At 42.8% G+C, this 22,511-nt stretch overlaps 1 protein-coding gene across 1 annotated transcript; it reads right to left on the bottom strand.

Annotated features, from left to right (window-relative positions):
- Positions 1 to 868: 868 nt before the first annotated feature.
- On the bottom strand, positions 869 to 20,926 carry RND3 (Rho family GTPase 3). The gene is made up of 5 exons (XM_081242095.1): positions 20,529 to 20,926; positions 19,964 to 20,051; positions 7,611 to 7,720; positions 4,562 to 4,696; positions 869 to 2,908 (listed from the first exon to the last, which is right to left on the bottom strand). Exons 1-5 carry the CDS (start codon positions 20,676 to 20,678, stop codon positions 2,657 to 2,659), a joined length of 735 nt encoding a protein of 244 aa, XP_081098221.1. The 5' UTR covers positions 20,679 to 20,926; the 3' UTR covers positions 869 to 2,656.
- Positions 20,927 to 22,511: the final 1,585 nt, after the last annotated feature.

Genomic DNA, 22,511 nt, shown 5'->3' with positions numbered 1-22,511 from the left:
GTTTATGGGCACCCAGGCCTCTCTTGATCCTAAGCTATTCCATGCTGACTTTATAGCTTTCAGGCCACTGGGGAAGCCTGTATTGTATTGTCCTGTGTTATTTAGAGATGCTGCTACAATAAACAAGGTCATTTTTGCTTTCCTTTTTCTTGTGCTGCTTTCCCTTAATTGTGGCAATAGCTGGGTCCTGGGTCACCTATACAATAGGCTTCTGCGAACAACAGCATGCGTTGCAAGGTGGATGCTGGTTTAGGAAGTGTGGCTTGAGGCTCCGGCAGGCAGGCTCATCATCAGAATTAAACCTGTGACCTGAGACTGCACCATACTGTTTTATTACTTAAGTGTTGAAGGAAAGTTCCACATTTTCTACAAATTAATCCTAGGCAATGTCGTGGCTCTTTTCTGTTTACGGTCAAATCCCTTAGTCTAATTACACTCCATTTCCTTCTTGGGACCTGAAATCATCATGAAAACCTTTTATATACACAGATTTATCTTCCCCTAAGAAACTCTGACTTCTGCCAGAAATCAAAAAATTCCAAGGCCTTGGGCTTCCTTGGTGGCGCAGTGGTTGGGAGTCCGCCTGCCAATGCAGGGGACACGGGTTCGTGCCCTGGTCCAGGAGGATCCCACATGCCGTGGAGCAGCTGGGCCAGTGAGCCATGGCCACTGAGCCTGCAGGTCTGGGAGCCTGTGCTCCGCAGCGGGAGAGACCACAACAGTGAGAGGCCCATGTACCGCAAAAAAAAAAAAAAAAAAATTCTAAGGCCTACTCACCCAGGAAATGTTAGGTCAGATCTTGCAATCATCTCTATTAAAGAAAACTAAACAGCTACATCAGGAAGTAGGTAATAAAAGGCAGATCACATTTAGACAAAGACATGGTTACTTTTTTATTTGAAGAAAAAAAAAGTATGTTTTAATAAATACTGCAGAAACATTGACCAAACAAACATACAAAGTGACTTCAACATTTAAAAAACTGCAACGAAAGTTCTGCTTTATAACAGTTATAACTTATTTTCTTTTTACAATATTTAAATACAGAAAGCACTTGCCAGCTATTTCGTAATACTGCCCAAAGCATAATGCTGCATCAATCAAAGCATAGCATGTTGGTAAAATATCTGTATTTCGTGGGAAATGACTGGAATGGTATTTTCTTGCAGAGACAAAACAAAGTGCTCGTAAGACACAGACTGAATGTTGTAATTACCTTAATCTCCTTCCTGCCACAATTGAATGGGAGCACAGCTTCAAACACTTCAAAAATGAAGCTTTATCATTGGAAAGAAAGCTCGTTTCAACAAGCGCCAACAATAAAAAGGTCAGATCTGGTTTCTTCTCTGAAAGAAGCTCTAAAAGTAACTGGTCAAAAAATATCTGTAAACTATTTTAAATGCTGACTCTTTTATGCAACGATAGTGATAAAGTATCAAACACGGGCCTTGGTGGAATCTGGTTAAGTGAGGTTTAGCAATCACTCTCTAGAAATACCCTAGGATAGTGTCAGGACTGACATTACATAATTTTCCTCTAAGGATTCTCGAAAGCTTGGATCAGAGGGTCCTTCTGCATCATGTTCATTGAAAGAAAGTGAAATAAACAAACAGATCATCAGATATTGCCAACTTCGGAGCTTCATCCCAAAAGAGGTTTTTTGCTTTGTACTTTTGGTATCTTAATTCCAGACGGCTTAACTCACAAACTGTGCTTTCTGCTACTATCCTTCATTCGTTATCTCTTCAGGTGAAAATAGTACCTACATTTTTTCCCCCTTGGACCATTCCTTGACGTCAAACCAAGACACCTTTTATTTGACTTTGCATTTTTATCAACGATGGCAAAAAAAAAAAAAAAAATCACACACCCTCTTTTCTAAACAGCACACAAAAATATCACATTGAGCAATTTACCACTTTTTAATGACAATCACAAGGATGAACAGAACCATCAGACTGAATAAAAATTGACACTTTTTTTCTAGCTGACCTATTCGATCTTGGTAGTGCTGGTCTGCATATCTTGCAAGACTGCAAAAGCCTTTCTTGAGAACCATCTCGCTCAGCTATCTTCAGGATGGCAAGATTTCAAAGCCTCACCAACTTTTCCTCTGGATATCCCATGGGTCCTGATACAATTTCCATTTTAATGATGAGCTAGGAGGAAATTAGATCACATCCTCTAGAAAACTAAATGCTAAGGTCACAGTGCCAGTTCCCCAATGAGGACGGTGTATTAATATATACTTTTTGTAAAGGAGATTAAAACACTTAAAAATTAAATCAAAGTAGAGATCCATGAATAGATTGTAACAAAGAAAACAAAAACGCAAGCACCAATCAGAGCGTGGTTTTTCTTCTTGGAGGTACTCGCATTCCTCCTCCTCACCCTCTAGCCCATCTGAATCTCTCTTTTTTGGCATATTTTTCAAGTCACACTTCAAAACTCTTCAATGAACTCACTTCTCACCGCTTGTTCTACATGCCGAACCTAAGGACAGGATTCCAAAAAGATGAGCATCCTTCCAAATGCCTCCTAAGCCTCCAGAATACGTGACTTTGGCTGTGCACTTTGCTCAGACTTCACCTTTTTTTGTTGTTGGTGGTGTTTTCCACACTAGGTTTCCTTGTCCTCATTAAAGATAACCAGAGATTCACATCACAGTGCAACTCTTGGCTTTGTCCTTTCGTAAGTCCGTAGCCACTGCGGAGAGTTCTGGTCTGCTGGGCATGTGTGAAATCCGCTTTGTCGCCCTCTGCGATTTGTTCCGCTTAACGTTTTTATTTGTCTTGTTTACACATGCCAAGGTGGCCACATGAAAAATGTCTCTGACACTGTTTTCTGACTGTAGAGCTGAGCATTCGATGTAAGTAGCTGCTCCGATCTGTTTGGCCATATTTGCCCCCTGAGAAGCAAAAAAAGGGCCTGTGATCAGCAATAAGTCTTTGGGGAAGTGTGTCTTCTAACACCATGAAATAATGCAGAGCAAAATGTTTCTAATGTTAACTGAATTTTCTAAGTATTCACGAAAAACAATTTTTTACATTTGAACTGCCTTATTTATTATTTCATAAATATTTGCAGCCAAGACCCAATCCTAAGATGTCCAATTATCATCACTCAGTAGACACTGCTTGACTTCCCAGAGGTGCTAAAGGCTGATCTAATGTCATTGGGTCATCAATAAGCAAGGGCCATGATCATCAAATAGTTAGTATGGGTGATTCTAAGAATTACCCAGAGAATCTTACTATTGGAAGAGAGTAAAAAAGCTGAAGACCATGAATGTAAATGCTCTGGCAGGGTGATCTGGTCCCTTGAGCCTGTTCCAGCACCTCATGGGGCACTCAGTTTCTCTTTTCTTGAGTGTAAATGGCACCCAAGACTAATAGACAAGCTGTACAAAAAACAGGGGTAAGAGAATTTAGAATCAATTTTGAAACATATATGATTATGTCTTAGGGACAAAATAAATTGAGGAAAGGAATAATACTGTTCTAGCATCTACAACTTACTTAGGAGACACAAAATATGTAATTTCTAAATGTGGACCAGACAGCCAGTGGACACAATAATAAGCATGTGTGCATCAAAATGACTTATTTACATAGCCAGATTTTTGTTAATTGGAATGAAGGACAAAGAAGACCACAGTATGAATGGTCAAGCGATGAATACTAAATAAAATTCTAGCTGTTTCAACATGAACTCTCTTTAGAATCTGGTTGTAAGTTTTAAGAGAATGAACTTCTGAAACCAATTCTCCTCCTTTCTAAATGCTTTGAGGGAAATGCGTGCAGAAATGATGAAACTCTAAAAGACAGTTTTCTGGAGTCCTGTATTTTACTGACAATGGCCTTTTTAAAGTATTGTATTGTGTTGCTGAGTGTAAAATAAGATTAACTTTAAGAGTAATACTTTAAGCGTATTACTGATTTTGACCACATTCTCTCTTAAATCTATTTCACTTTAAACCCAGTGAGAGTTGCAGAGATACAGAGGGTTGACTATGAGCCATTGTTTCTGCACTCAAGTGATCAAATATCATGTGAGTCCCCTACCGAATGACAGAGCATTTCACATTTTAAAGGATTTTTTTCCCAAACGCGTCTTATGTATACACACACACACACACACACACACACACACAATGAATCCTTACACAGTCAACTGCTAAATAAATACTGGAAAGCTTTTTGAGAGAGTCCAGAATCAAAGTATCACCACAATTTCAGCCAAACCTTTTCCCAGATCACTTTGGTGCTCACTTGGCAGTTTTTACATTAATCTGAGCAATGGGCTGCCAGGAAGGGGCTGGGATAGTTGCTGTGAAGGCAGAGGCACAGAAACACCAGCCCTTCTCATCTGTGTTTACAGATGGTCACGACCTGGACACATGGTGCTCAACTGCATCTTAGGAAAAAAAGGGGCTAGCGCCTGGCCTTGACCCCTGGGTTGAGCCTTTAGAAAAGCAGCTACTTTTTATTTTATTTACTATGAATGATGTTCCATTTCTGACATTCTAAAATCTATGTGTGCCCACTGACTACATACGTACCTGGTCATAGGACACTGGGGTCTGCCTGTGGTTTGAGAGCTCTACTAATGTACTGACATCTGTCCGAAGATCAGATTTGCAGCCGACCAAGAGCATCTTGGTGTTGGGACAAAACTCCTGGATTTCACCTTTCCACTATGGGGGGAAAAAAAGAAGATGAAAAATTAACAAAGTGCTGGCATCCATAAAGTGGAAAACAAGTTCTCCACTGGCAGGCATTGGAAATGGGACTCAAAAAGGACATTTAAAAGAAATTGTCACTTCAAATGCAGAAGCAAACTTGCATTTATCTTCTACGTAGACATTAAATGTTACTGCTTTTTAAAGTGGATCCATTAGGGAACCATATTCTTCTTCTGTGTGACTCATTAACTGTCCCTACTGCAAGAGACCTGTTGGGTGTTGTGAGAAAGTAAATAAGGCAATTTCTTAATTATTGTGGTATCTCTGAAAGATAAAAGTGCCTTAAGAATAATTATATATTCTAACAAGTGACTACATCCTCAGATATGTTGAGCTGGTACTTCCCAGCATGGAAGACTGGGAATAAGGCAGAGCCAGCACAAGCACAGATGTACATTCACTAACCCCACCTAGAAAGACTGAGCAGCCACCATGTGCTGAAATCTCTACTGAGATTTCAGAGACTGGAGATGGAGTTACTACAACAGAATGTCCTGCCTTTAAGGAGCTTCCATTGGTGTGGCTGAATCAACAAACACCATGACATTTGCAAAGGCCCATCTCAGGTTATCAGGGAGGCATCTGGTCCCATGGCTCATATGTCCTTGAGTTAGTCTTAAATTACGTAAGTTATTAATTTAGTCTACTTTGGCTAGTTGTTTCATGACTCAACAAGAACTCTTAGAACCTCCAGAAATGCCCGGCAGGGAATTCCAATTGTCCTCTTAAAGAGCAAATGGATGACTTTTTGTGGTTTCACTTCCTCAAGCTTGAGATGACCATCAGGGTGAGAGTCAGGAGTTCAGAGTGTTCACAGGAGAGCTCGGCTCAGGGGCTGAGATCGGGAGTCCGCACCTGCCTCTCCCTGCCCACATTCACAGATACGTACTCAGTGCTCTACTAAATACTGTGGTGGTTACAGAGATGACGGAGATGTAGCTGAGTCTTCTGGAAAGGAATTCACGAGAGAGTGGGGGTGATGAAGTCATGTCTATAATACTAGATAAAAGTGACATCCTGCAGGAGGTATTTAAAAGACCTCCAGAGGAGACATCTCCAGATCTAGAACTGTGGGCAATGAACTCTAGTCCAAAGTACACCCGTGGGTTGAAGGGAATAATGCATACTTTCCAAAAGAGCCTAATCTATCCACCAACTCCTCCCTCCCGCCCTCCCCCTCCCTCTCCCGCCCTCCCTCCCTTCCTTCCAGCACTATTTAGAGGCGTCTATCATGTGCTAGATGACATTGGAGTAAGAATTAGAAGGTGAATTGAAAAAAAGAATAAGATCTCTCCAGCTCTAAGTCACCGTAACCTCTTTGATATTCAAGGACTTAAAGGATTCAATTAATCAAGACAAACCATAGCAGGGATTATCATGAGCCTTAAACTTCACACAAATGTAAAACACACTCAGTAATATCTCTAAGGCCAAAGTCACTACACATTTGGTCTTAGCAGACAAAAGCAAAATAAAACAGGAGCGAGGCTTCTCATCATAAATTATGCATAACCCGATACTACAGCAAGTAAGAACTCCAGTAAATAAGCAGTCTCTTTTATCTACAGACAAGCAAGAGACAAGTTGTTATGTTGTTCTTCAGCTGTGTGATGGCTCTGGCCTGCCCCATGTCTAGCAATTATTCACAAGCACCGAAGGCAGGAAAGGTGTATTCCTGCCAGAATCTGACAGTCGCATTATTTGTGTTAGATACAAACATTACTCAAAATTGAAAGCTAAAAAGAGCCTTTAATCTTTTAAGAAATTCATATTTCATTGAACTAACTATATTTGTCATGTTTAGTAAAAAGACGGGGTAGGGGGATGTTTAACCTTCAAATCCTAATTTCATAATGACACACAAGCCCAGCAGTCAAACATGATAGGGAAAAATAAACCAGTAAAAACACACAAAATACGAGGACACTGCCTTGCTCTTAAGCACATCCTCTGACTAAGCCTGAGTGCATGGAGAAGAAGGGGGCTCTAGGGAAGGTCTGATTCCAAAACCCCACAGCACTCAGGCCAGGACTGAGAAGTCACATAGAGGCTAATACACGCTGGTCCTTGGACGGGCATATGCCTTTCTCTACCTACGCGGAGGCTTAGTCCTAGGTTGGCGGAGCCCGAGGAATTCTCCCCCCGCACCGCCCCCCCCGCCCAGCCTCCCCAGGACCTGTGACCCACCTGCCATAGGGTGCCTTCCTCCTGACCTCCCCTGGGTTCCATCCAGAGCTTCCTCAGTTTCCTTCCCCACCTACAGAACCTCACTACCTTTGCCTCCAGAAACTAGCTATGTGATATCATCTGTGACACGTGTACACGACTGTGTTTACTAGTATCTGACATCACCTGGTCTAATGTCTGTAAACACACCCCTATTCCTCCCCTATTTATTCTATTTCTGTTTCTAATAAATAACATCACTACTGAAATACAGCTTCTTTACTAAAACAGCTATTACTGCATTCATTTCAATCCCTGAATTGAGGTCAAAACTAAACCTGTAAAGTAAAGCACAAGCTACAGGGTGAATGAAGGGTGGAAAGGAGGAAGACACACTTAGCAGTAACGGAGCATCAGGATTTTTAGCTGCCCCAATGCCACCCAAAGGATGAACGCAGAGGCTCTTCAAAGGGTATTTCGTTTCTTAAAATGAAATAAAATGTTGAGCAGGTTCATCATCAAAACTTGGGACACATAGGAGTGGAAACCCTGTTATAATGTGAGAGTGTCCTTTTCAGTGTTTTAATTACAAAACATACAGCAGGGAATTAACTGCAGTGTTTGAGCTCCCAGCCAACCACATGTTTCTACTTGATATCTGGGCCAGTACTGATCTGCGTCATCACTCCCCAGCACTTGCCTTTTTCAGGACACTGTCCAGAGTCTCTGGTCTACTGATGTCAAAGCAAATCAGCACGGCATCTGAATCTGGGTAAGAGAGGGGCCGGACGTTGTCATAGTACGGAGAACCTGAGAAGAAACAAAGAAACACACGTTTTCAGATGAATATCCCCTTTGCCTGTCATGCATGAACTCTGCCCTTTTGAGTTGAATCCTTGGATGGTCACATGGCTCCCATCCCTTCTAATTCTTGGAAAAGAAAGCAAACAGAAGCCGAGTAGTACTATATTCATTTCTACTAGAAGACAAGGAAACCTCACTTGTATCTGACTTAAATTCGAGGGGAGGAGCCAGGATCTTAAGTTGAAATCTGCACAGTTCAAAGAGTAGAGCCCAAAGGCACCTAGGTGAAGGGTAGAAGCATCTGGGACCAGATGGTCTGCAGTGCAAATCCACCTCCACCACTGCAAGACGGGGGCAGGTGGCTTCAGGTCTCTGTGCCTGCGATTCTTCACTCATGAAAGGAAGATGATAACAGTACCTACCTGGGATTCAATAAACCTGGGCAGTGCCTGTCACTTAGTAACGGATCAAGAAGTCTTAACTATGGCTATGGCTGTGCTATTGCTATCGAAAGCAAGCACAGTCACCGGAGCTACTTCTTGGGAAAGAGCCTGATATTCAAGATCACTCTGTTAGTACAATGGAGAATGGGGGAGGGAGGAAAAGGGTGGGTTCAGCCACACAAAGAGAACCATCGTGAACCTCATCAGCACCACCCTATCTCCAAGTTACAAGTTTGTATAAGCCATGACCTTTGAGCTTGCTTACTTAAACTTATCCCCAAACTCTGTATAGACTCTCTTCCTGTTACAACCAAAAAATGTAATAAATGCCATACTGGATCCTGTCACCTTTTTACACTTTCCCATCTCTGGGAGTGACATCAAGGCATGATCCAAGGATCTGAGCCTGAGTTAAATCCAGAGTTCCCTAAAGGTTCAAGTTACCAGCCAATTAATTTAACCACAGAACCCCCTCTGGTCGTTTAGGAAATTTCTTCCATTCTTTTAAAAATCCCAAAGGATGGGCAATTGCATGAGGCCAGTTATAAAATGGTGTGCCTATAAAATTAAATAACAGCCTGCTATGCTATTTATTTTTTGAAAAATCATTTTCAGTATACTGACATTTCACAAGCACAACATGAAATCATTTTACTAGGAATGTATATATATATATATATATGTATATATATATATATATATATATATATATATATATATATAATTTGACTCCAGAATAGAGGGAAAAAAATCTAAGCCACCAGACTTTTTGAAAACCAATTTCATTTTGACATCACCTTCCATTTCTAGCAGAAAAACATGACATGTTGTCCCCTGATAAGTCAAAACCTCAAAAGTCAAAGTCAGGGAAAGAGAAAGAACTAAAGAAGCTTTTCAAATAATCTTTTATATTTCTATCAAAACAAAATTTTTCAGGAGGCTGTTCTTGAGATCTCAAAATTACTGTCCGTAGTTAGGGTTCATCATCCTCTTTTCACAGGATATTGTGGGTTTCTAGCATTCACTTAGCAACTCCAGGAATGCTGTGGCCTTTTCACCAGCTGCTTTAGGGATGGAAAGTGACAACTTCAAGCCAGGTGTGTCTACCAAGCAAGAAGGAAGGGAAATGTTCTAGGAATCAGGAAGAAAAGTGTGAATAAATATAGACCAACTAAGCCAGAATCTGTCCTGAGCTACAGCAGCTCCCTGCCCACATCTGGAATCAGGACCCTGATGGGGTAGAGACCGACAACAAAAAGATACTTTCCAAAAGCTTAAAGGGTTTAAAGTTAAAAAAAAAAAAAAAAAAAGCCATTTTAAATAGTAAGGCCTATAAGAATAGGCTGTTTCTGAAAATGACACACTGTGGTTGCTGCCTTCTCAGCCACTCAAAAAAAAAAAAAAAACCTGAGGTTACAAGAAAAATTCACAAATAGTTCATTAACTTCAACATTTTTGAGAGGATCAGAAATGAGATGGCTTATCACTATACATGGATACACTGGCATTTCCATATTTGTTCTGTGAAGTTCAGACTTTCTGAATTGCAGCTTCTGTTTCCGTGTCCAAAATCTAACCTGGACACAGCTTCTGCTGTAATAATTGGGGAATCTCCTTTTCCAAACATGGAATCAGAAAATTCCAGACCATAGAGTGGAAATCCAAATACCAGACAGATACACGAGGATTTCCTCCGCTCTTCCAAGTTAGCAGGAGATGACCTGACCCCAAATCTAGAAAGTCACAGTGTTCCAACAATTCAGGATGTCAGAAGCCTAACTAGGCTTCAGAGATCTCCCTTCTTGGAAATCACTCCCATTGGGAAGAAAACTATCTCGCTGTGGATATTTTCCAGTCTCCAGCAGACCTGAAATTTGGAGGACAGGCTTCTCCAGGTGCCTTATTCCTTCAGGACATAATCTTTGACTAAGATGAAAGTAAGTACACACTGCTGATCTCTGATCTAAGACTACTCTATGTAACAGTGAAAACCATCTTTTCCAGACACAAAATTCAGGAAAGACAGTTGGAGAATTACAAGGGTGCTAAAATAGAGTAATTAAAATTCGAACTACTGGGAAAATCCAGAGGAATGGTTTTAACTTCCAAGCCACCACGTGGCTGCAGAGAAAACCCCTCCCTTTGTGTACTGGGCTTCTCTCCCCCTCCCATTTTATGGCCACAAAGGGCATGTGGCTTTGTCTTCTTCAGCCCTCTGTCACTGCTGGAGACTCCTGCTTCCTGGAATCAAGGGAACTGCCTTCTGTACTTAGTGGGTGTACCCAAATATCTGCAAAATGTAGGTACTGGCCTGACTTTTAAAATGAAGTGGAGTTTGCAACTGAAACCAAATTCTTATGGAGGTTTGATCCTGCTTTTGTTTTTATTTGGTTCAATGTTTTGAATGAAAATACATATTAAATATATATATATTAAGGTTCATGAGAAATATGCCACCTTGCTTGTTGAGGTACATAAGTAATTTTTAAGAGCTTTAACAAGATCTAATTAGGAGTGACACTTTGATCTGTCCTATTACTTTTGCTAATGAACAGCGCTTTTAGATCCACAAGTGTCCAAAGGTAGTAATAAAACTGATCTCCACATTTATTAGTTATAAGCATAATTTGCCCAACCACTAACCACAAGAGTAATTTGTCATTAAACGAACAAGACCACTTATTCATTATATATATATATATATATATATATATATATATATATATATTTTTTTTTTTTTTTTGCGGTACGTGGGCCTCTCACTGTTGTGGCCTCTCCCGTTGTGGAGCACAGGCTCCGGACGCGCAGCCTCAGCGGCCATGGCTCACGGGCCCAGCCGCTCCGCGGCATGTGGGATCTTCCTGGACCGGGGCACGAACCCGTGTCCCCTGAATCGGCAGGTGGACTCCCAACCACTGTGCCACCAGGGACGCCCCATTATATTTTTTGATAGGGCATGGTTAAAACTTTGAATAGAAAAATCCATGGTCTGTATTTTTTCAGAGTAAAAAAAGAAAACTGATAGAGAATGATAAAAGAACTGTCCTCCCAGGAAGAATCTAACAATCCATCGGCTAAGCATGACCTTCGGGCGGGGTGTGGGAGGGTGTGGGACCCGGGGTGGTGGGGGGGAGGGTGAATCCAGTGTAACTTGCAAGTGTTTACTCTGCATTTAAGGGCTTGGACTTCTTGCCTATAAAGCCCAAGCTACCACACAAAGCAAGGAAGCAAAGCAAAGCTTGAGGGTGCATGGTGTGATCACAGGCATGCAGGGCTAACTTGTCACCCAAGAAAAAATAAAGAGGAATTCCAGGAATGCCCCTATAAAGTGAGAAGCAATACAGGGAGGGAGAAGTGACACCAAAGGAAGAAGCAGAAAGCAAGTCGATGAGACAGGAACAATACCTGCCCCTCACTCCTCCATCCCTCCAGAAAAGCCTTACAGCATTCTGTTAAGTCAAACAGTAAAATATTAACTTCTACAGATTTTTTTTAAAGATGCATGTGAAAAGCTTCCAAGGTAACTAAACACAAGGCAAGAAAGAACACTGAATAACTGTGTATTATGTAGAAAAGAACTGAACTTTAACTGCAGTATCTAGTAGGTACTGACATACATATAGTATGTACTCTAGTACCCAAGAAAGTACTAGATCTAAAGTCAGTTAGTCTAGATACTGAGCTTTGCTTGTCAAATAAAACTTTCTCACCATGTGGAATAGGCTTTCTTGCACATGGTAGTTCTCAGATGCAGCATTTCTCTTATACTTTGTGTAACTTTAAGCACCCAGCACTATTCCAAGGTCCTTTCTATTTAACCATCAGATCATCAAAAGGAAAATTTCAAGAAGTTCCACACTGTAAAGAAACGATGACACCACATATGCAAAATGTGTGCTCCCAAACCCCACAAAGAACAAGCTTTGCTTGGGTGGAGACTGCAATAGTGCCATGTGAGGTTCTTTGAGTCCTTTGAGTTTGGCAAACATCAGCAAAGTTCCAAAAGGCTTCTGAAACTGTTCAGGTCTACCCATCTTTGTCTTCAAGATCATTAATTCTGTGTGAGAGCAGTCTTTCCAGCCCAAGAATGGTCACAAAGTGCCTCACCCAGAAACTACTTCTGCAGACACATACCTGTCTGCTTAAGTCATCTCTTCACAAAGACAGAGAACACACCATATATGTACATAATTAAATGTAAGAAGATTCATGCCCAAAAGGGAGGCTTTAGGGAACCTTTTGCAAAACGAGTTCAAACACTGGGAGGCTTTATAGGAGCTTCAGAACTGAAAACTCTAGTTGACTATTTCATAAATACAACTTCTTTTACTTGAACCTTAAATTGAACAACTTCTCTTTCTCCCATAAGAAATTCTTACCTAGAACAATAAAATCAGGGATACTGCATATTTTGGGGAGAGAAAATATATTAACTTTTGGTATTTTTAGTGATCACCAAGAGAACACCTGTACCCAACAGCAGTTACCATGTGGATGATCTGCCCAGTTATTACAAGATTCCATCTCGTCATGCCATCTCCACTCAGAGTGAAAGCTCCAAATCAGCAATCATCTCAGGAATGTGAATCAAGTCCAGGCAGAACTTCGGGTCTGGCTCAGTATAAGACTGTTGAACTCTTTTTCCAAGCAGTCTGCACTACAGGCACCAGGCCCTCAAATATGCAACAAGTATTGCCAAGAAGGATATTTTATTTGTTTCTTCTATAGGTTCAGCTTAACAGAAATTATAAACAGATTTTATGAAAATTTGGGGTCATTTCTCTGTTGCTACTAAGAAAAGAATCAATGTTTTCAATTTCCGGGAACAATGCAGATACGTAGTTGTACAGAAAGTCAAAGAGGTAGAAATAAGACTATTTTTGAGCTTTAAATAAAGGTTTAGGGTTAAACTCCCAATCTTACTGAGATACTTTAAAAATATAAGAATCAAAACATTTTACTTAAAGTGGAACTATAGTAAGTCACAGAATTTCAGGGATAAGAGTAGACATGTATACATCTAAAGAAATTACATTATCATTCAGTAATAACCCATGAGTGAATCTGCCCTGCCACATACTATGTCATCAGGCTCATGTTTCAAAGCTAATGTGCACAACACCTGGTTGGACTTCTGAGGCAGCTTACGTTCATGCCAGTGAAATTTCTGTTATGTCAAGGGGGTCTCTGAGTAAAGCTGGCAATATAGAGTAACTGAGGAGACATTTAAAGGGCATCAGAAAATGGTTGAGACACAAGTAATTCATTTGGCATGGACCACCAGACACCATGAGCTAGCTGGAGGAACTATTGGTCCTTGGTGTCACATCTACATGCAAAAGAACTGGATTAATGAGAAAACATCTGGTTATTTCAGGTGGCATCAGAATGATCAATCTGGATGCCTCACTGAAAATGTGCAACTTAGCAAGAAACCAGATTGGAAAAAACCTGGCACTAAATGGGGTTTAAATTAAAGAGAGACAGAGATCTAGACACAGATATAAACTTAGAAAGGGAATTTATATCTTCCTCCTTTTTGTGATCTACAGTTTCAACGGAAATCATTGCACAGTGGACAATTCTCCAAATGCAGTTTTATGTATTTCTTCCTAGAAATCACTATCCAAACTCAGGGCTGTTTTGCCTTTAACCCACATCTCTTACAGAGTTTCAGGGAGAAAACTCAAGAGTTGAACCTGGCTTTGGAACTCTAAGCTCCTAGAGCTCATTACTACCTTACGATCTAACTGGTTTTGTGAAATTTTGCCCTTGATATTCATAACACAAGCACCCATGCTTCTTTGGCTTCTTCTTAAATTCTTGCTCTCCCCCTTTCTCTAACAAGGTTAAGTTAAAATTCTTCAACTTTCAGAATCTTGTTCTCCCTGAGAGTCATTCAATGTAAGCATGTTTCCAAGTGGGAGGGATGTTAAAGAGTTCTTAAGAACTGAGTCAACTTTGAGAGATGAGGAAGAAATTGTGGTGGGCTTCGATGAGTCACAAGTCAGGGGGCTTGGGCTGGCCCTGCAGCCTTCAACAGTTTTTTTGGATCTTCTTGCTAAGTGAATCCAGCTTTAGAACCTCCAGGCCCAGCCTCCTATAAACAAGTACTAGACAGTGAGTACCTTGAGGGCAGGCACTGTCCTAGCCAGGCTTGTCCCTTCACCCACAGCCTTTAGCAGAGTTCATGCACACCGAATGCCCTAAAAAATGTTTACTGGTTTCAATCATTTCTATAAGTCTTGCCTTGATGTGTTAATTTACATCTTAAATCACAAAAAAGGGACGAGTGATCCTTCTGATGCTGCTTTTCTGGATTAATTATTTACTAACCTCCACATTGCTGAAACATTTCCATCCCTGTTAAGAAATATTTCAAGAGTGCTTGTCACTGAGACTATTCTTCAAACCTGATGTATGATCTATAAATATAACAATATATTGATAGGTAGACTTACGGCTATAGAGGAGTTTGTCCTCAAAGTCAGGCCATGAGTAATTAAGATTTTCCTCTCTTCTCTAAGAATACTACATCCTCTGTTAATACTGCTAAAAACTAGTACAGGAAGTGCTAACTTCAGCACTCGTGGCCTAAAAGAACCTTGTATCAGGACAGGATTCAAAAGAATGTTTATGAGGCAACAGCGTAGTTATTGTGGGCGAATATTAGCAGCTGAATTGAGTATTTTGAAACTAACAATATGCCTTAAATAAAATGTGCATTAACTTGCCCTAGTTAAAAGCTGAATGAATGATTATTACTCCCTAAATCACATGTGCTGAAATTAAACTGCAATCAAATCACTTAGGAAAAGATATGGCGATCCTTAAATGACAGAGTTTCTATTATTAGTAGACACTGGCTTCATGCTACAAATTGCCTCCATGCTTGGCAAATCTGGCAGATTCTGAAGCACAAGACTACTTTGGTCTCACTTATCACTTCAAAATGTTGAAACCATTACCCATTGTTTTGCAGAAACTCACTGAGTGAATTTGAAAAATCAACAGGAGCATTTCTGCAACTTTTAATCAAAATGCTCATCTTATTATCAATGAAAGGGAATAGGAAATATTTCTCATTAAAATCAAGAAATCATAGACCTGCATCCAAAGACTACCTTTCAGAGGTAGTCAAAACTCCTCCCTTTTACAAGAGTCACAGTGCCGTTATTTATAAGAGGGTTTTGTTTCCTTTTTTTTTTTTTTTTAATTTTTATTGGAGTGTAGTTATTTATAATGCTGTGTTAGTTTCAGGTGTACAGCAAAGTGAACCAGTTGCATATATACATATACCCACTCTTTTAGATCCTTTTCCCACATAGGCCATTACAGAGTATTGAGTAGAGTTCCCTGTGCTATACAGTAGGTCCTTGTTGATTATCTATTTTATATATAGTAGTGTGTATATGTCAATCCCAATCTCCCAATTTATCCCTCCCCATCCCACTTTCCCCCACGTAACCATAAGTTTGTTTTCTACATCTGTGACTCTATTTCTGCTTTGTAAATAAGTTCATTTGTACCATTTTTTTAGATTCCACACATACATGATATCATATGATATTTGTCTATCTCTGACTTCACTCAGTATGACAATCTCTAGGTCCATCCATGTTGCTGCAAATGGCATTATTTCGTTCTTTTTTATGGCTGAGTAATATTCCATTGTATACATGTACATCTTCTTTAGCCATTCCACTGTCGATGGACTCTTAGGTTGTTTCCATGTCCTGGCTATGGTAAACAGTGCTGCAATGAACATTGGGGTGCATGTATCTTTTCAAACTGTGTTTCCTTTTCGGGGGGCTGGAATAACTTTTAGCAGCCATAAGAAATCGACTGGCAAAGTGCCATTTGTGGCTGCTTCTTTAATTGGTGTGTGCCTTGGGGGCAGCGGGAAAAGTTTCCTGCCTGAGGATCTAGAAGATCTATCAGCATTAGGGATGCCTAACAAGGGAAATCCACAGCAATCAGGTGGAAAGGGCACTTGGGTTCAAGAATCTGACAAAATTGGCTCATCATAGGTTGCATGTGAGCTACACTAAGTGGGGAGAGCTTCCTTCCCCCCACTCTCTGCCTTACCTGGACTGTATGTGTCTTAGGGGCAGGACCATATTTTAATGAACTCTGTATCTCTAAGGCCTGAGAGAAGCCCTGCACATAGCAGACGCAGAAAGGAAGAGGGAAAGAGAGAGAGAGAAAATGAGACTATACATTACTGTGCCTCAGAAAGTAGGGAATGAATTATCTTTTCTCTTGGTGCAACGAGGCCCCACAAATCCTAATTCCACTTGATGTTCTTTCCTACACCCAGCAGAGATCTGCCTGTACATAATCGTATGCTGCTGGGGGGAAAAGGAGACCCCCTTATGAGAAGCTGTCCAAGTACAGAAACCGGATATGAGAACAGCTTCCATCTCCTAATGTCTGCTAGGAGGCTAAGCAGGATGTGAATGCCATTCAAAGGACAAAGTTTATGCCATCTCTCTCCCTATGTAGGAGAAGTTACATGCCTCATTTTCCCTCTAACTTTCACATAGTTCTAGAAGGGGAAAAAGCAATCTGACATTTAGGACTTTAGACACTTGGCTTGGATCTCTTCTCCAGAGTTAAAGTGATAGCAGTTGGAAAAAATAAATGTATCAAGAGGCATCAGGCATACACAATTATTTTCACAACCCAAACTAAATAAATGTCTTAGTGGGCAAAGAAAATGTCAAATGTTTGTCAAAAAATAATCCTGTTCAGAAATTTGCCATGAAAAGCTTGAGATGAAATGAAAAATGGTTAAAGATACTTGAAATGATTAGTTGCTGATGCAACAGTTCTTGCTAGATGTATTTCACTCATTTTTGGTGGAAACAGTCTATTCCTAGAATCCAGGCAATGCTTCATGACTGTGTTTAATTAACTCACATTTCACCTCACAAACAACATAATGGGATTCTAAATAATACCTTTATGCCTTTTTTCCATTATGTATAAAACTCAATCTAAATTTGAACTAAGATTTCATTACTGGATAATTTTGCTGTGTGTTATTTTCTTAATCACAGTCTTTTCAAACCTTTATATTTGAGTTAAATATGCATAGGTTTTGTTTCATTAAACAAAAATAGAAGTGATTATTTCACTACAGACTTCATTTCAGGTGATTATCTTTAATTTGATGAAAGGCAATATTTATAAAGCTGCCATTCTTTGTGCACAGGTAATTCAGTGGTAATAAATGTCAGGGAATCTCATCTCCTTGGAAACGATGCATATGATTATTCATTTGTTCATTCAACAGATTTTATTGGGTGACTACTGTGCGCAAGGCATGATGCTATGTGTGCAGAGACCACAAACTGTAGTTTGGATTAAATACTTGAAATTATACGAAGTGTATTTATCTGCACGTGAAGCAGAGCCTCCAACTATAAACTGCCCACATTTTGTTTTCTAGGCTTTGTTAAACATGTGCCTTTTCTCTTCTTTCAAAAAAAAAAAGTCAATTTGGCTCTTTGGGCACCTAATTTAAAATCACCATTGGTGGTCCTGTGACTGTTGAAGCTTGAGATGGGATGCACAACCCAATATTCCTATAAGCCCACCCATGCCCCCCCCCTGCCCAAATGTGTCTCCTTCGTAAATCCACCAGAAAGCAGTGGCTCTGTTCAGAGCCTGGCTTGCTTTGTAGGTCGTGAAAACTGCAGGATGGGATGGTAGATCCACTGGGGCCAAGAGCTGAAGCCAACCAACAACCCTGGAAACAAAAAGACTTTGCCTGTCTGGTGATCTAAAGCCAAGAAGTATACAGCTGGGAGAGACCCTGCACATTATGTGGTTCTGTGTCCTTTTTTTTTTAGATGATGAAATGAGACTCAGGGAGGTAGAGAATCTGCATACAGAAGTCTGTGGTAACCAGTAGCTAAATCTAAACATAGCTTTGTATCAACGACTGGATCAGACTCACAGACCCCATACCTAAATAATTCTTATCACGCATTAGGTCCAAACAGGCTGGGGGAGGGGGCTGAGAATCGGTGTTAATTATTGGTACCAAACCAGCTGTCCTGCCCACTAGGCGTAACAAATACCATGATATGTCTGGGAATTTGAGCCCATTTAAGTACTAGGCTGTGTACAAATCTGATGATGGAAACTACTGAAATAAGAAAATACTAGAATTCCGTCTATCACCACCTTCCCTATAGTTTCGAGTGTGCAATCCTCAGTACAAAACACGGTGAGGTCCCGGTTCTGCTACCCTTGGCGAGGCTCCAGGAAGAGCCTGACTCTCCAGGGAGAAACAAAATCTGCATATCTTACGGCAGCCCTCGGAGCATCTGGCACCAACCGTGAGAGGCGCTCGAGCGAGACTTCTCACTTGCCTTTGTGCCGGCACTGCCTCCGGCGACCCTGTCAGTCAAGGTCTCTTCCTTGTGCTCTCTAATCCCCTGCGTCCCTCGGGGGCTCCAGAGGTTAAAGTCGGGGGCTGTGGGAAGCTCGCAAAGCCCAGAAGCACCTCCACGAGGCCACTCCCAACTGAGCGCAGGTTCACCTCGCGGGCCTCCCCGCTCAACAGCAAAGCCTGCGTGCTGGCACTCGCGTGCTTCTCCTCCCTAGTTTCACCCGGGATTTGGCTCGGTTCACCCGCGGCAGCCCAGCTCCCTGCTAAACTCCCAGACCTAAGCTCAGGGGCCTTCACCCGGCCTTCCCACTGGCTCGTCCTCCTCCTCCAGAGGCTACGCCCTTCCTGGGAATGGCCCTCCGCCGCCAGGCACCGCAGGCTGGGGCGGCGGGTGCCTGGCTTCCAGCCGGAGGTTCCCGGGGATGCTCCCGCCCCCACCGCGCCTGGCCCAGCCCGAACCCCTAACGGCCGCGCGGGGAAGCCTTCCCCTCCGTGCTGTAACTGGCCCTCCCTTCCATCGCGCGCCACGTTGGTGGGTGGGCCCGTGGGAAGGCGATAACCCGGCCTTGAACCCCAGACCCTTGAAAATAATTCACCATACCAATAATTCAACTGGACGGGAAGGTCAAAGGCGAATAGGACGGCCCGCCTTGTAGACTGGAGGAGGGTGATGCAATGGGTCAGGAGGGAATGGCGTGGGCCGGGGGACACCAAGGGATCACGGGGGTGGGGGAGGCTCGGATCTGCCGGTCGGCACCGAAGCGGCGCGGGCGGCCGGCCGGCAGCTCGGAGAGGAGGCCCGGCGACCGCCCGCCGGGTGCTGCCCGCGCCGCCAGCGCATTCCAGGCAGTAGGCGTCACGAGCGCCGCGGCTGCTTGCGCTCACTTTACTCTCTCCCCAAGTGCGGAATCCGCCTGTAACTGCGTTGCTTTGGGGATTTTCTCCCACCTCCCACCACCCTCTCCGCGCTCCCCGCCTACACACCAAGCAGCACGCTAGATCCTGGAGGGGCGCGCTCGCATCCGAGAGCCAGTTGATTCCAAGGCGGCACACGCATGCCCCCAACATTTGGCCTTCCCGGCCGCCCCGAGACGACTCGGGCACAGCTCCGCGGCCACCCGGCTACAAGCATTTTCTACCACTGGGTCACCCCTCGGGCAAAGAGCGCCCTTCTCTTCCCACAGCTTTCCCCCGACCCAATGTCGTTCCCCCACCCCCACTCAGAAGGGACACAATTTTCACCCAGCAGGGAATCCCTCGTAAGAAGCAAAGTTAAAGGAGCGGCGCAGAGCGAGCGCTGGCCCGTGCTGAGAGCGTGCCAGGCGCGGAGTCCCGCTACCCGCCGCGCACCCCTGAGAGGCTGGAAACCCGCCCGAGCGCCACGCGGTCCGATGACTCTCTTACCCGAAGTGTCCCACAGGCTCAACTCTATTCTTTGTGTGTCGATTTCAAAACTGGCCGTGTAATTCTCAAACACCGTAGGGACGTAATTCTGGACAAGATGGACAGGGGAAAAAAAGAGGGCAAAGAGGTTATCTTAAAATGCACGACACCCGCAGAACACCCTCTGATAATCGCCTCCCCACTCTCCAACTGAAAAACGAAACCCCAAAACCCGCACCCACCGGATCTCACACTGAACACGCGGACCCTTTCCGAAACCCCTAACTTCCCTCTCGCCCCACCCGGATCCTCCAAGACCCGAGGATCCAAATCTCCCAACCCCAGATTCTGCACACAGGACCGAACAAGTTTCAGAAGCTAGCAGCAGAGCGTGCAGGCGCATCCCAACCCCTCAACGCTTCCAGCCCACTTTCCCTTTCCGGGCAAAAGGAAAGTAGTAAATGGTGAGAAAGACGGCCGAAAAAAAGAAAAACGGGTGAAGGGGGGAAAGTCAGGGGACACCCACCTCGACGCGGGGATCCCCCGGGCCGCCCCCCTCCTCGCAGCCACGGCGGGCCACACTCACCTCGGGGAAGCAGTCTTTGGCGAAGACGTGCAGCAGCGCGGTTTTCCCACACTGACTGTCTCCCACCACTACTATCTTGCATTTCACGTTCTGATTAGGATCCATGATAGATTTACTGGATAATTTCTGGCTGGCTCTTCTCTCCTTCATTGATCTTGCCTTATTTTCTCTCGAAACAGAAATTTTCACTCAAGAGGAAAAAATATATATATTTCTCTTTCTATAAAAAGCAGATATATAAAAATAAATCGCAAGGCTGGTGGGAACCCCTGAAGCGCCGCGCAGACGAGGAGAGCTAGAGGAGCAGGCTCATTCCTCTCCTCCGACAAGTTTTATGCCTGACTCCGCACGGCGCTTCCCAAGTCCAATTCCGATCCGACTGCTTTGTTTCACGCTCTCTGCGCGGCTTTATACGCCCGGCCTTCCAATCCTCTTTCTCAATGAGAGAAGGAAACTGATCCGCCTCCTCCCCTTTTATGGAGCCTGGGAGCGAGCGCCGTCTGGCTCCTCGCAGAACACGTAGACAATGCGCCCTCTAGGGTGACCATGCGGGATCGATTTCCAGACCAAGGCTCTGCGACGACTTGAAGACCCCAATGGCGCTTTGCTGAAAGATGGGACTGTACAAGTGAAGGGGGAGGTGGGAAACTGAATTTCTGTGCATATCGATTTTTATCAGAATTTCTTGAAAAAACGTTTTCATAGGGGCTGATCTACGGAAGCCTCATGAACATTTATGAAAGCAAAAACATTTCCTGCCCAACACAGAAGGGTGGGGAAGGGTTAAGTGGCTGTATTTTCTTAGAAAGTGTTTTGTATCAGGTATATAGGCCATGGAACAATAGCTAAGCTGGGTTACTTCCGATGCCGGAACTGGCTTGCCTGGGTCACAGCAAGAGTGGCTTCTGAAACCGGTGAGTTCCAGTGACTCAGGAGGAGAGAGAAAGGTTTTGAGGAGAGGGAAGGGGAGGTGGGAGGGGAGAAGAAAGAAAAGTGGAAGATGCTCATAACTGAGTGACCAAAGCCATTGGAAACTCAGTCCTACTGCACTAGGGACCTAAACACACAAGGTCAGCCATTGCCCCTGTCGGTGAGAAGAGGGGGTAGGAGGGATTCTGATCCTGCCCTTTAATTCCTTTATCTGTAGCTTCCCTTTCTCTGAAATCAAAGCACCCTAGGCTGGACCCAGAAAATAGAAATTTGCTTAGCTGAAAAATGCAGGTACATCCCTTCACTCCCTCTCCACCTTGTCTCCACATCCACCCCCTACCCACCCACCTGAAAGTCTCAGAGAGGACTAAAAATGGCCACACGTTTGTTCTCTCTTCCCTATAAAAAGTCCTTCTTTTTTCATCTTCATTTCCTGTGCTTCAAGTGATCAGGAGGTTTCACCTATTTTTAAAATTTTTATTGAGGTATAGTTGATCTACAGTATCATATGTTTCAGGTGTACAATATAGTAAATCACAATTTTTAAAGATTATACTCCATTTATAGTTACTATAAAATATTGGCTATATTCCCTGTGCTGTGCAGTGCATCCTTGTAGCTTATTCATTTTATACATATAGGTTGTACCTCTTAATCCCCTACCCTTGTATTGCCCCTCACCACTTCCCTCTCCCCACTGGTAACCATTAGTTCGTCCTCTATATCTGTGGGTCTGTTTCTTAAGTTATATTTACTAGTTTGCTTTATTTTTTAGATTTCACATATAAGTGATATCACAGAGTATTTGTCTTTCTCTCTGACTTATTTCACTCAGCATAATGCCCTCCAAGTCCATCCATGTTGTTGCAAATGACAAAATTTGCAGAGGTTTCACCTATTAAATTGTATTAAGGACATTGGCCAAAAAAAAAAACCAACCGTATAGATTCCCCCATGGACACTTCTAGGTTTGTAAATGAGAAGAAGATGAGGTGAAAAACCAGAAAGTTCAGTATGGGGAGTGAAAAGACACAATGATAGATGGTTAAAAGC

Source organism: Mesoplodon bidens (assembly GCF_964165515.1).
Source record: "Mesoplodon bidens genome assembly, chromosome: 8".
NCBI lineage: Eukaryota > Metazoa > Chordata > Mammalia > Artiodactyla > Ziphiidae > Mesoplodon > Mesoplodon bidens.
Note: the sequence above shows the minus strand (reverse complement) of the source record. Positions and strands in the feature narration are given on the sequence as shown.